At 44.0% G+C, this 14,206-nt stretch overlaps 1 protein-coding gene across 3 annotated transcripts in view; it reads right to left on the bottom strand.

Annotated features, from left to right (window-relative positions):
- Positions 1 to 2,393: 2,393 nt before the first annotated feature.
- The window catches only part of LOC118936503 (aryl hydrocarbon receptor), a 36,469-nt gene continuing 24,656 nt past the window's right edge, over positions 2,394 to 14,206 (bottom strand). For 2 of the 3 annotated variants that reach the window (XM_090187554.1, XM_090187555.1), the window contains exons 6-12: positions 12,925 to 13,052; positions 11,704 to 11,906; positions 10,876 to 10,985; positions 7,287 to 7,428; positions 6,633 to 7,079; positions 5,415 to 6,513; positions 2,394 to 4,924 (exon numbers count right to left, since the gene is read on the bottom strand). In XM_090187554.1, coding sequence (XP_090043680.1) covers positions 4,766 to 4,924; positions 5,415 to 6,513; positions 6,633 to 7,079; positions 7,287 to 7,428; positions 10,876 to 10,985; positions 11,704 to 11,906; positions 12,925 to 13,052 — 2,288 coding nt within the window. In that variant the 3' untranslated portion in view covers positions 2,394 to 4,765. The remainder of the gene's footprint in view (positions 4,925 to 5,414; positions 6,514 to 6,632; positions 7,080 to 7,286; positions 7,429 to 10,875; positions 10,986 to 11,703; positions 11,907 to 12,924; positions 13,053 to 14,206) is intronic. The other variant, XM_090187561.1, reaches the window with a different exon arrangement.

Here is a 14,206-nt window from a genome sequence, read left to right as displayed (position 1 = left end):
GCTGGCCTCATCCCTCAGTCTGATACTGACTACATGTCATGTTGCTGGCCTCATCTCTCAGTCTAATACTGACTACATGTCATGTTGCTGGCCTCATCTCTCAGTCTGATACTGACTACATGTCATGTTTCTGGCCTCATCCCTCAGTCTGATACTGACTACATGTCATGTTTCTGGCCTCATCCCTCAGTCTGATACTGACAACATGTCATGTTGCTGGCCTCATCCCTCAGTCTGATACTGACTACATGTCATGTTGCTGGCCTCATCTCTCAGTCTAATACTGACTACATGTCATGTTGCTGGCCTCATCTCTCAGTCTGATACTGACTACATGTCATGTTTCTGGCCTCATCCCTCAGTCTGATACTGACTACATGTCATGTTGCTGGCCTCATCCCTCAGTCTGATACTGACTACATGTCATGTTGCTGGCCTCATCCCTCAGTCTGATACTGACTACATGTCATGTTGCTGGCCTCATCTCTCAGTCTGATACTGACTACATGTCATGTTGCTGGCCTCATCCCTAAGTCTGATACTGACTACATGTCATGTTGCTGGCCTCATCCCTCACAGTCTAATACCGAACGGCACCCAATTCCCTTAATTGTGCACTACTTTTGACCAGAGTCGTAGAGAATATTTATAAAGCTGAGGATGAATGGGCTTGAAGGAAGATAGGACTCAACATGCTCTGCAGTGCAGCAGTCCATGGGTACTGCTCTGACTGTCAAAGCTACAGTGCAAAGGAAGAAGCGCCTTGGCTTGCAGTCTAATTAAGGTTCATTGAGGATTTGGAGCAAGCTAGATGTGAGTCACTCTAGGACAGTGGAAGTTGCATTGAAGATGTTTATTATTGAATGGTGCATTTCATCCTTCTTCAGGGTGTTATAAAGCTGCATCAGCTCTACTGTGTTCCTGTCTGTCCAGGGTGTTATAAAGCTGCATCAGCTCTACTGTGTTCCTGTCTGTCCAGGGTGTTATAAAGCTGCATCAGCTCTACTGTGTTCCTGTCTGTCCAGAGTGTTATAAAGCTGCATCAGCTCTACTGTGTTCCTGTCTGTCCAGGGTGTTATAAAGCTGCATCAGCTCTACTGTGTTCCTGTCTGTCCAGGGTGTTATAAAGCTGCATCAGCTCTACTGTGTTCCTGTCTGTCCAGGGTGTTATAAAGCTGCATCAGCTCTACTGTGCTCCTGTCTGTCCAGGGTGTTATAAAGCTGCATCAGCTCTACTGTGTTCCTGTCTGTCCAGAGTGTTATAAAGCTGCATCAGCTCTACTGTGTTCCTGTCTGTCCAGGGTGTTGGGGTTTTACCTAGCGGCACTCTAAAAAGTTTTGTAACTTTCAATAATTTTTTGTCATTTAGCACATCTAGTGGCCATGTTTGGTACTTCAGATTATTACAGGTGTCTAATCGTCTCTGGCCCACTGTGTGGCCTTATCACATGTAAAATATGAAATAATTAAAGATGACAACACTGTAAAACATTTTCCTAAATATCAACCAAACTTAGCAAATACCATCAGTGTTAAATATGAGGGTTTCAGCATAAAACATCCTTTATATATTTTGCTACTATGTCAATATGTATTTGTTATCAACGTTTTGCCATCAAACTAGTGGCAGCTGTGATAAAAGTCAATAGTTGAAAGAGTTGGAGAGTCAAATGATAATAATGCCATTGTTGATTAGATGCTTTTTTCCTTAGTTAGGCTAATTTCTCTAAATACGCTTGAGGCGTCACTACAGATCTGGGTTTGATGCTTTTTTCCTTAGTTAGGCTAATTTCTCTAAATACGCGTCACTACAGATCTGGGTTTGATCCCCATCTGTGTCGCAGACGGCCTTGACCAGGAGACCCATGAGGCAACGCACAATTGGCCAAGCATTGTCCCGGGATGTCCTCGTCACATCGCGCTCTAGCGACTCCTGTGACGGGCCGGGCGCATGCACGCTGACACGGTCACCAGATTTTCCTCCAGAAACATTGGTGCGTCTGGCCCCCGGGGTAAGTGAGCAGTGTGTCAAGAAGAAGTGTGGCTTGGCAGGGTTGTGTTTCGGAGGGCTCTCGACCATCGCCTCTCCTGAGTCCGTATGGGAGTTGCAGCGATGGGACAAGACGAACTACAAATTGGATATCACAAAAATTGTGGAGAAAAAGGGATCCAAAGTACAACAAAAAAAAGTATAATAAAAAAAGTATAAATGACTGAACTTAACGGAGTTTATTGCAGTCTATGCTAATTACCAAAATTATAGAAGATTCCAGTAGCTTTGGTAAATTACCGGTAGCTTATTTATGACAGAAAACCTACTCTGTACAGCAGTATAAATAAAACCCTTCGACTGTACTTGGTCAAGGGCTAGTGTAAATAAAACCCTTCAACAGTACTTGATCAACATTTATCAGCGTGTGAAAGAACAGAATAACGGTAAACTTTCTCTTCCTGCAGTGTCATGATTGCTCATTACACAAATTGTACACAATTTCATACAAAATACAAACAAATGCAAAACTGAACATTTTCATTGATTGAATTTGAACATATTCAAAGTTTGATTTGTCTTTTGACAAAATAAATTAAATAAACCCTGACTTTCACTGAATTATGTCAATGAAGTGACAGACCTCCAAACAACAAGGGGTATAATGTTCCACTGCACTATTCTGCATAGCAACATGAACATGATTGGCTCAGTTAAACAAGGTACATTATTTATAGTGCTACATACAACAGTCTTCTACTTTCACTAAGAGTGCAATAGGTTATTTTGCCATAAATAAGTGCATACATTTTCTTCAAGTTAGATATGTAGATCAAACACATTGATCTGCCACTTGAACTCGATGGCAAAGACCCAGATGGCACCCTATTCCCTATAGATGGCACCCTATTCACAATATAGGTCACTACTTTGACAAGAGCCCTATGGGTCCTGGTCAAAAGTAGTGCACGACATAGGGCATAGAGTGCTATTTGAGATGTAGAAAATGTCATTGGGTCTTGGACTACTAACTCATCTATAAATCATTATTACTTTGCCTGTCTTGCAATGCAAGTGAGTGGGCTGAAGAACAGATAGACAGGATCCATAAAGCGATCAAATTGCTCATAATATTACTTCATGATTTAGTAGGATTGTCAATGCATTCTGTACAAAAATATGAAGCAGAGTGTAGACAGATACTCCATCTCATGGATAGCTCAAATAGCTTATGGTTTGTTTCATTCAACTACACTTTTAAATGCAAGTGATTATTTCTAAGCAATCAATGGCTTTTATATATTTAAAAGCAAGGCTCCGTATTCATAAAGTGTCTCAAGGTAGGAGTGCTGATCTAGGATCAGATCCACCCCCCTTCTCCATATAATCATATTTATTATGATCTAAAAGAAAACACTGATCCTAGTTCAGCAGTCCTACTCAGAGATACTTTGTGACTATGGGCTCTTCGGATTGGTAACATTTGAGTTCTGCATCATCTCATCTTACTCATTGACCAATGGAAGAACTGCTTGTTCAGTATTACATCAGGTTCATGACCTGGCATGCTGACACACTGACCAGTAAACCATGACTGCAACCAACAGGATGTTTTTCTGGACAAACTAAATGGCTGACAAGAGTTTTCTTTTTAAAGCAAGTCCACATTCAAACATGTCATTAGTCCATTACATTTCTATACACTACCTGGTATGATGACTCCTTGCTGTCCCCAGTCCACCTGGTCGTGCTGCTGCTCCAGTTTCAACTGTTCTGCCTGCAGCTATGGAACCCTGACCTGTTCACCGGACGTACTACCTGTCCCAGACCTTCTGTTTTCAACTCTCTAGAAACAGCAGGAGCGGTAGAGATACTCTGAATGATCGGCTATGAAAAGCCAACTGACATTTACTCCTGAGGTGCTGACCTGTTTCACCCTCTACAACCACTGTGATCATTATTGTCTGACCCTGCTGGTCATCTATGAACATTTGAACATCTTGCCCATGTTCTGTTATAATCTCCACCCGGCACAGCCAGAAGAGGACTGGCCCCCCCACATAGCCTGGTTCCTTTCTAGGGAGTTTTTCCTAGCCACCGTGCTTCTACACCTGCATTGCTTGCTGTTTGGGGTTTTAGGCTGGGTTTCTGTACAGCACTTTGTGACATCAGCTGATGTAAGAAGGGCTATATAAATAAATTTGATTGATTATCCACTTCCTCTGGTCTCCCTCCGTCTGTCTGTCACAATCTCTCTGTCTCGGACTGTCCCTCTGCCTGCTGTCTGGCGTTCAGACACGTCTCTCTGGATCTGAATCTCACTTTTACATTCGATTATTTTAGCAAATGCTCTGATCCAGAGCGACTTATAGTTGTGAGTGCATACATTTTCATACTGGTCCCCCATGGGAATCAAACCCACAACCCCGGCGTTGCAAGTGCCAAGCTCTAACAAAATGATCCACACGGGACCCCTCCAGTCCAAGTCCTCCATACTCCCAGACATGCCCTGGTTCCTGTTTAAGACAGCAGCCCAAATTGCACCCTATCCCCTATATAGTGCACTACTTTTGACAAGGGCCGATTTGGGAAACAGTCAGTGGTCGCAGGGGAGCCATGTGCAGCTGGGTGCCAGACAGGAGGATCCTTATCCCTCTAGCCTCTGTTGTGTGGCGCTGTCGTCAGTCAGGGCTCTGCTCCCTCCGGGGGACCGGGGCAGCTGGCTGGCCTTGGAATGTCTGGCTCTGGAGCCTCCAGGGAGGAGGGCCTTCAGTCTCACATAAATCCACTCAGAGGGAGGTCAGCAGAGGGAGGAGGGGGCTGGTGAATTGGCTGCTTCGCTGCTGCATGTCCATGGTCTGCCCCCCTGGAGGACCCAGGGTTGGGTACAGGGCCAGGGGCTGGACCAGCCTCCTTCAGGCTCCCATTCTGGAACTGGAACAGAGGAAAATGGCCGACTTAGCTAAGCCTCCCTTTTCTGGTCTAAATTGCCTTGATGTGTAAATACCCACTGGCTTTCAATGATCAAATGATAATGACCTTCTGTTTCTAAAGTCTCATTCCCTTGGTAAATCTGATACGCAGGTAAGTATGTGCCATTGGTATTCAACGTTCATATGATGAGCATATAGCTAGAGGAAGTAAAGCGCATAGGTCTAACATTTTACATAATTAGTTCAGGGCCCTAGTCCCGGTGCTGCTACATCTGCATTGCTTGCTGTCTGTGGTTTAAGGCTGGGTTTCTGAATAAGCACTTTGTGACATCTGCTGATGTAAAAAAAGGACTTTATAAATACATTTGATCTTGTTCCATGGGGCACAATTTTGTATTTATTATCATTTTTATTAGACAAGTTCAGGTAGGACCCCCTTTACCTGTTTGACGCCTAATGAACACTACCCAGGTTAGTGTCACCTTTCTTACCTGTGTGGTGAATGGCCACTCTGCTCTATTGACCTGGCTGAGCCCCATAGCCAGGGGATAGGCATGCTGAGCGCAGCCCTGGCTGGTGGCCTGAGACTGAGCCAGGCCGTCAGGGAGGTGCCTCTGCTGCTGGAACACACCCAGGGCCTCCACCACACTCCACTGGAGCGCTCCCCTACCATCCTCTGTCCCTCGGGGACCACTGGACTCCAGGCTGCCCAGCAACTCCTCAAAATTCTGGGGCATGAGGTCTCCGTCCACCCCCTGGCTCTGGAGGCCCGTGGTGGGTACATAGCAGCTCTTCAGTGCTCTCCTCCTAACAGACAAAGTGTTCAGCTGGTTCCTGTAGGGGAGGCCCAGGGAAGCTTCCCCCAGGCAGAGGTGCCCATGCTGGGGGTGGCCGTGGTGAGTCTGGAGCCCCCCTGGCTGCTCCACATTGAACAATGGAGGAATCTGCTGCTGCTGCTTGGTGATGTCGTTCTGTCTTTGTGTTATTGAACCCGTCCCAGTCACCTGCATGTGCTTCAGTCTGTTACACAGCTGCTGCTGCTGTTGGTTTGGCAATACCTGTCCATTTAGATGGCTCTGTTGCTGCTGCTGTGTTGCCTGTGGGTGGGGCTGTGTGTGTAAACACTGCTGCGGTATTGGCTGCTGTGGGTAGTGGGGAGGAGGCCGATAGTGGTGAACTGATAGGGGATGGACTACAGGCAGCTGTGGTGGCTGTATCTGTGACTGACACTGAGGCACTGTAGAAGAATGTGGTCGTGAGGTTGATGGTTGGTGTAACGGAACTGTAGTAGAATGTAGATGTGGGGTTTGTGATTGTTCCATAGATGGTTGGTGTAACAGCGTGGTAGGGCAGCTATAGTCCTGTTCCCCTAACTTAGCCCCCCTGCAAGAGAATACAGTCTGACCCCAGTCCGACCTCTTCCTCAGAGACTCCTGTACGTAGGAGAGAATCTCGTCTGTCAGGTCAGGAAGGAGGTCGTCTCGGCCAGTGTCCAGATCCACATCAAGGAACATCTCATCCTGCTGGAACAGCTCCAGATCCTCCCTACTGATGCCCAGGTTCATCATGAAGCTCCACAAATCCCTGTCTCTGTCAATCAAATCAATATCTTTATAGTCACAATTGGGAAATGTGTAGTGCAGTCAAGGTTACATAAACAGTAGCAACCACACAGATACACATAAGATAAATATTAAGTGATCAGTTACCTGTCCTCCGATGAGAAGCCGTCCATCCCCCCGCCACCCCCGACCCCCAACGGCTCCTGCTTGAAGAGGACACTCTCCGACAGAGAGCGGATGCTGCCCTCCTGCCAGCTGCTGGAGAAGATGCCCCCACAATCCCCCTGTGGAACCCCTGCCACCTCCTCCTGGAGTTGGAGAGGGAGTTGGAGCTCGTTCTGAGTGTGAGGGGAGCAGCAGTAGATGGACTTGTCCTGTTTCAGCAGAGAGCCCAGCAGTGAGTCAGGGTCCAGGGTTCCATCCTGGTTGTTGTTGGTGATATTTCCTGCAGGGCTGGTGGTGTCGCCTGCTAAGGAGTCCCCTGTTACCAGAGTCTTGGGGAAGCTGGTGTTGTAGAGAAGAGCCTCCCCAGTGGTGTAACTGAAAGGCAGCTGGAGGCTCCGCTTCCTTAGGTTGTCCTCTCCCTCTTCATCACTAAAAACAAGTACATTTTAGTCATTTAGCAGACGCTCTTATCCAGAGTGACTTACAGGAGAAATTAGGGTTAAGTGCTTTGCACTTAAGGATTCCAACCAGCAACCTTTTGGTTACTGGCCCAACGCTCTTAACCACTAGGCTACTTGCCGCCCCAATGGAATTACATTAAACAATGAGGTTGTGTGTGTGCGTGCCGAGACGTACGTGAGGACTCTTTGGGATGCGATGATACACTGAGGCCGTCCGTTCTTGTAGACCAGTCTGGCGTTAGCCTGCACCCACACCCAGCCTGTCAGCTTGGTCAGCAGCCTGAATACTGTCATCCCACTCTCTCCGGTCTTTATCACTGGGCATGGAAACACACACATTGACCAGGTTACACAGCAGAAATGTGTATAGGACACATTCATGCAGTTTAACTAATAAACTAAAAACATCACCAAAAGTCACTAGGGATGTGGCATACGGTGAAAAAAAAAGCTGACATTTAAACAGAATTTTCTCCTTGCTGTTTCTGTAACAAAGATACAGAAAATTCATAACGTTTCATGTGAATTGACAATGCAGCTGCCAGCAACGGTTTGGGTCTCACGGTGCATCCCTTTCAGATGCTGTAGCATTGCACCGGTACTACAATTCCTGTACCTCAATTCCAAAGTTGCCATTTACTTCTCATTTAACGGGACTTCGCTGCTGTCGCTTGCCTTTCTCAGCCATTTTTCAAAAGTTAACGACAATGAAGTAGTGGTGGAGAGTCGACTACAAAATAATAGATTCCTCGACTCCTTGCACAACGACTCCCGCTGCCGACTCCTGTTTCTGAGTGTTAAGATTAGATTGCACTAAGAATCGACCCCTAAGATTCAGTATTTTTGGAACGGAGGAGAATTATTAGTTGCCAAACTTCTGAGAACACAAACACTGGCATCTTTCATAGAGAGCTAGCGAGGGCAAAGAGAGAGGAGGCGCACATTATAGGCAGGTCGGCCACCAGGCAAACAGTCAGAAACACGCACTAGGCCTATCTATCTGTAATCAAAAGCTGTATCTCGTAACGTAAACTCGTACATCGCCTTGGTCCGTACAATTGCCCTTATTTTAGCGCCCCAATAAAGGTAATACTTCCAGATCAACTGTAATGTCAATACCATTGTAAAGCACAATTTCTCCCTTTCCAACAGAATCAATTACATGACCTAAACATTGCCCGTTTCTGCATAATTCAAGCAGGCAATGAGCCCCGTTGGGTCTTTTAAAAAATAGAGGGTGGGGAAGCGAAACTAATGCGTGATAGTGAGAAGGAGAGATGTCGTGTGGGAAAATTGCTTTTTTTTACTTTATCAACTTATCACCTTATCGCCTCTAAAATCTAAAAAAAAAAAACAAAAAAAAACACTATAAAGAGTTTATATCATGTGTCATTACATACCTATTTGAAGGTTTGTGTCGAATTTGAATCAAGTTTAGGGCAGTGCTAAAGTGATGTTCAGAAGTAAACAGTTTTTTGAGAGACTGGGGTGAGTTTACGTTAATGGAATGCTGTATCTTGCCATTTCTTGGCTTGCAATGTTTCGTAACTTCAGCAAAGCAGGGCATATCACTAGGGCTGGGCGCTATACCGTATTTGACGATACACAGGCATTGATGCAGGGACCGGTTTGGGTTTTTACTTTACCTTCTATAACGGTATTTGAATGTTTGGTTTGTTAAATGTGGTACACCTTGTGTAACGTCCGTTTTTATAGTTTACTTCGCTACTTGAGTCATCTCTATCCACTCTTTCCATGCTGCTTTCCAGACAGACCTAGGCCTGCACCATGCATTGCATGGGCAATGCAGCACATGCAACAATGTTAATGAAAATGATGCTGTTTTCACCTTGCTTCTTAATATAATTTTACTAGCGTTCTACAATTACACTATTGATTTGTGTTTCTTACATCTGAAAACAGCTGGTTGTCTTTTCTTAGCAAGTTGGGCCTAAATCCTGTTAGCCGCTAATGCTAATCGCTAGCTAGCTAATACATGTACTGAGTCAGAGCAAACGTAATTAGCTATACAGCCTGATAATACCAGTGATGGTGTAGACCTAAATCAACATGCTGTCTAAATCAGAGGAATACACGAAGCAAGAATATGTTAGCTACATGAAGTAGCTAAGAGAGAACATTCAATGTAGCCAAAGATTATAGGATTATAGTCCCCTAGGAAACACTTATCAACAGTTCCTACCCTGTCACAATAACTCTTCCCTGGCATTTTCATTCGTAGTCATGTCAAACACTGAATTCAAATGGCCCACTATTATATTCCAACTATAGAATTAGAATAATCCTTCTATTTCCATGATTCCAACAGTTCAATAATTGTTTTGGTTGAAGTTGAATTGAACAGTATCAGCATTGAACAATCAGAATGGAGACCCATTGAAATCACTTAGAATGTATGTGTTGCCACCCTAGGGTATTATTCAAAAACAAATTATCGTCAATATAATTGTTTTTTGCCTGATATGATATTTTGGCCATATCACCCAGCTGTACCTATCACCAATGAATAGGCTAGGATATATTACACACAACAGACCGAAGACTGAACACACACTCACTCGCATCATTAATAAAGAGCAGGCGAGCCAGCACGAAGGGGAGGGGGCAGGCAAAAATGATGTCTTGTCTTGCATGTTTCGCAAATTCACCAAAGTAGCCTAAGGTTTTATTTAAAATTACACAACTTTCCACAGGCATTTATAGCATATCGTTTAGTTAGGCTATAAAACTGAAAATAACATTTTAACTGCACTGATTTTAGCCCCCCCAAAAAAATGATTTTTCATAACATTAAGGATCCCAACTTTGTATAAAAGTTTGAATGTTTAAATGTTCACACCTCTGCTTGTCACTAAAAGTCTAAATCAAATTTCAATCAAAATTGCCTTCAGGGATGAATAAAGTGTGGTCTTGTCTTGTTTTATCATATCTTAAAACACCATTCATTTTTTAGAAGTTGCAGGAATGAATCTGTTCAGAAAGTCCCCTCAGGGACACTGGCTGTAGAATGAACTACTCAACATGTAGAATGTGCAACTTAACATGTAGAATGTGCAACTCAACATGTAGAATGTGCAACTCAACATGTAGAATGTGCAACTCAACATGTAGAATGTGCTACTCAACATGTAGAATGAACAACTCAACATGTAGAATGTGCTACTCAACATGTAGAATTAACAACTCAACATGTAGAATGTGCAACTCAACATGTAGAATGTGCAACTCAACATGTAGAATGTGCAACTCAACATGTAGAATGTGCAACTCAACATGTAGAATGTGCAACTCAACATGTAGAATGTGCAACTCAACATGTAGAATGTGCAACTCAACATGTAGAATGTGCAACTCAACATGTAGAATGTGCAACTCAACATGTAGAATGTGCAACTCAACATGTAGAATGTGCAACTCAACATGTAGAATGTGCAACTCAACATGTAGAATGTGCAACTCAACATGTCGAATGTGCAACTCAACATGTCGAATGTGCAACTCAACATGTAGAATGTGCAACTCAACATGTAGAATGTGCAACTCAACATGTAGAATGTGCAACTCAACATGTAGAATGTGCAACTCAACATGTAGAATGTGCAACTCAACATGTAGAATGTGCAACTCAACATGCAGTACACTGTGCGTTTGAAATGTGACCCGCACGTTTTTGATCTCGGTCTGTCAGTCTCCATGAACTACACTACATGATAGGACTATGTGCAGCAGGAGAGCAGTCTTACTCCTCATGTGGTTCTCAGCACAGTGCAGCATGTCAGCAGCATGGATGAACTGGTATCCTGAGCCATGGTTGCACAGCTCAGCCTCAGTGTAACCCAGCACCATCTTCCCTCTGTACAGGAGGACAGGAAAAACATGATCAAAACATGTCTCCTCCCTACTTCTGAATAGATCACACTTGTGATCTAAAAGCATAATTAATCATTAAGGCACAAGAGGGTGTGGTATGTGGCCAATATACCACGTCTAAGGGCTGTTCTTATGCACGACGCAAAGCGGAGTGCCTGGATACAACCCGTAGCCGTGGTATATTGGCCATATACCACAAAACCCCAATGTGCCTTATTGCTATTATAAAGTGGTTACCAATGTAATTAGAGCATTACAAATATGTTTCGTCACACCCGTGGTATACGGTATACTGATATACCACGGCTTTCAGCCAATCAGCATTCAGGGCTCCAACCACCCAGTTTATAATCTCAAATATGATGAGATTGCGCTGATGGTTCCTCTTAAAATGTATAAATGATTTGAATTATTAGGTTTATTTGACAGGGACCACATACAATTAAAACATACATCTCACAAGACACGTGATGCATTGTACTAGATTTAGCTCAATAGCTCGTTCACAACTCCAGTACCCGGGCAGCTGAACAATAAAATGATTTACCATTCAGACGGCAAGCTTTGAATTCAATGTAAAATATTGTAGTGAAGTGGTCATGTTCCCTGTGTATTGTTGGTGCTTAGCAGCAGTAGGCCCCACTAGACAGGCCCACTAGACAGGCCCACTAGACAGGCCCACTTCTGTTATCGTCACTCACTTGGCGTCGCAGGCAATGGGGGTGAAGTCCAGCTTGTGCTTGGTCTTGAAGATGAAGTTCTTGGTGCGGATCTCCAGGATGGTGGGGGGCTGCAAGGGAGAGGCCAGGGCGAACAGAGCCAGCTGAGGCGGGATGGCCTTGCCCTCCTTTGTCCTCTCGCTCTGGCCATGGAGGAACTTTAGACGCCCCTGGATGTTCAGGGCCTGGAGAACGCAGAATAGCCATTAAACATAGTCAGGGCTGTGTCCCAAATGGCCCCCTATTCCATCCTGATGACGGTCGATTCAGACAGGAACATTGGTTAAATAAGATCCCATTAAACTGTTGGAAGGAGCGTCAAGATTATCAATGAGCTGGAGCTCTTTTTATTGAGTACACTTTTGTCCATGCAACTGGTAGCACCTTAAAGGGACATTTCACAAATGTTCAACTTCCTATTCATCATCAACATATGTGAAAATGGCATCTTTCTATGTACTGTAGTAAAAAATATGGAGGAAGATAAGTGTTTCCAATGACATCATCGGTGCACATCATGTGATTTTAACCAATTATGAGGAGGCATTACCTACTAATTGCCTCCTAATTGTCTATGAATTGGTTGTCATTGGAAACACATCATCTTCCTCACTTTTTTACTACAGAACATAGAAACACGGCGTTTTCACATATATTGATGTTGAGGTGGTGCTGGATTTAAGCTACAATACTGAGTTTATGTAATAAGAAAACAATTTCCAATTCCAGCTAAATCTAATTATTCAGTGATTATAACTTGACATTCACAAAACTGTAGAGAAATGCAAAAACAATCCAAAAAAGTAGAGAATATTTTTGTGTTCTCAAAGCTTGACTGCAAACGCTATCTGTAGGAAAACTTCCTGGTCTGGATAAGCAGTCTTTGGCCCCACCCTTTCCTGAACTCAAAGGGGAATTGGAGAAGCCTCACACTGATTCCCCCACTTCAGGACAACACATATTTAACCCCTTCCTGACACACCACTCATCCTCAAAGAAAGTGACTTCAGTGGCTGTCATAATGCAATTACAATCTCAAGAGTATCAGCGGGAGATGAGAGTTGATTTCTATTGCGCTGTAGTACACTGTTCACAAGTAATCTTTTAAAATAATTATTTTAATTAAATGATTAGGGTTGAAAAATCCTTCCCTAAAATTCCCTAAATTTCCAGAAATGGCAGAGATTTCCTCCACAAACTTACTAGGAAGCCAGTGGAGTTGTCCAGGAGACATCTTAACCTGCAGACAAAGTTGCGTTCCAGGAAGGTGGAATTCTCTGGTGGGAGTGTCTCTGGCTTGTAGACTGTGACAGCCTGTGGCGAGGCTGAATCTTCAAAGGCCAGAGAGGTGGGGGGGGGTCATAAAATTACAAATACAGCATACTATATCTATAATAGTGAATTACAGGATGTCTAGAGAAAATAGTATCTTCATATAGTAGACTAACTCTTCGCAGCAGCCCTCACCCGGAGGGGACTGTTAACAGTCTCGTCCCCACACTACAAACCAGAATGTTATGCCACATGTCATTAGCCATTTCCTACTGAGGAAAGACATAATGCTAGGTAAGAGTTTCTTATCCAGGGCTGGGCCTAGGTCAGGCTCACCCCAGCCAGGTGCCACTTCTGGTCCAAGGTGCTAAACCGCCTCTCAGGATGCAAGGTGAAACACTGCTCCACACTACGATATGGAGAGAGAATACAGTGACAGACTGGATAATATCAAAGATAGTAAACCACCAGTCCTCTATGATCAGTGTAACACGAGTAGGGCAAAGGACCCGTACAAAAAAATATGGTTCTCCCCATGGAAACAACGTTGTTACTCGTATGACCAGAGAATGTGAAATACTCCTCGATTTTAGAAAGACACAACCGAGTGGATAGGTAGAGGGTGTTTTATGGCTTTATAAAAGTGTTGAAAAAAAGTGTTGACGATGCTGAATAAAATCTTAAACATGAACTCTCATAAAAACAGCATCTCTTCACTGTATTTGTTGACAGTCTCTCTAGTCATGAGTTTGTTTCTCGCAGTAGTTTTGAAATCTCACAGTAGTCGACGATCAACTTCACTGTGGGCTCGTGGAAGCTGTGACACAGTGATCTGAGATATCTGATTGGCCAGCGGTAGGCCTATAGGTGCACTTGATTTGCTATCCGGACCTGCCAGGAAGGTGGAGTTGGTACTGTCAGACACATGAAATGGGACAAAATGGGAACACTTCAACTACCCGGCGTGCAGGACAGCTGAATCAAGTGCACCTAAAACAAACATTGTAAAAGTAATACAAAAATAGGAATGCAAGGCTTTATTGTTGGGCTTTATACAGAAATGTTTGGCGATCTACTTGGAAAGGTTTCTAGATCGACCAGTCGACTGCAATAGACCAGTTGGATGGACTGGAACATCTAGGCCTACATTCCTGGCTGACACAGCAGAGATACTGTACATTCAAGGAGGTTATTTCCTTTTGTGGCTCTCTTC

This window comes from Oncorhynchus mykiss, chromosome 2 (genome assembly GCF_057628025.1).
Source record: "Oncorhynchus mykiss isolate SJ-2025 chromosome 2, ASM5762802v1, whole genome shotgun sequence".
Lineage (NCBI taxonomy): Eukaryota > Metazoa > Chordata > Actinopteri > Salmoniformes > Salmonidae > Oncorhynchus > Oncorhynchus mykiss.
Note: the sequence above shows the minus strand (reverse complement) of the source record. Positions and strands in the feature narration are given on the sequence as shown.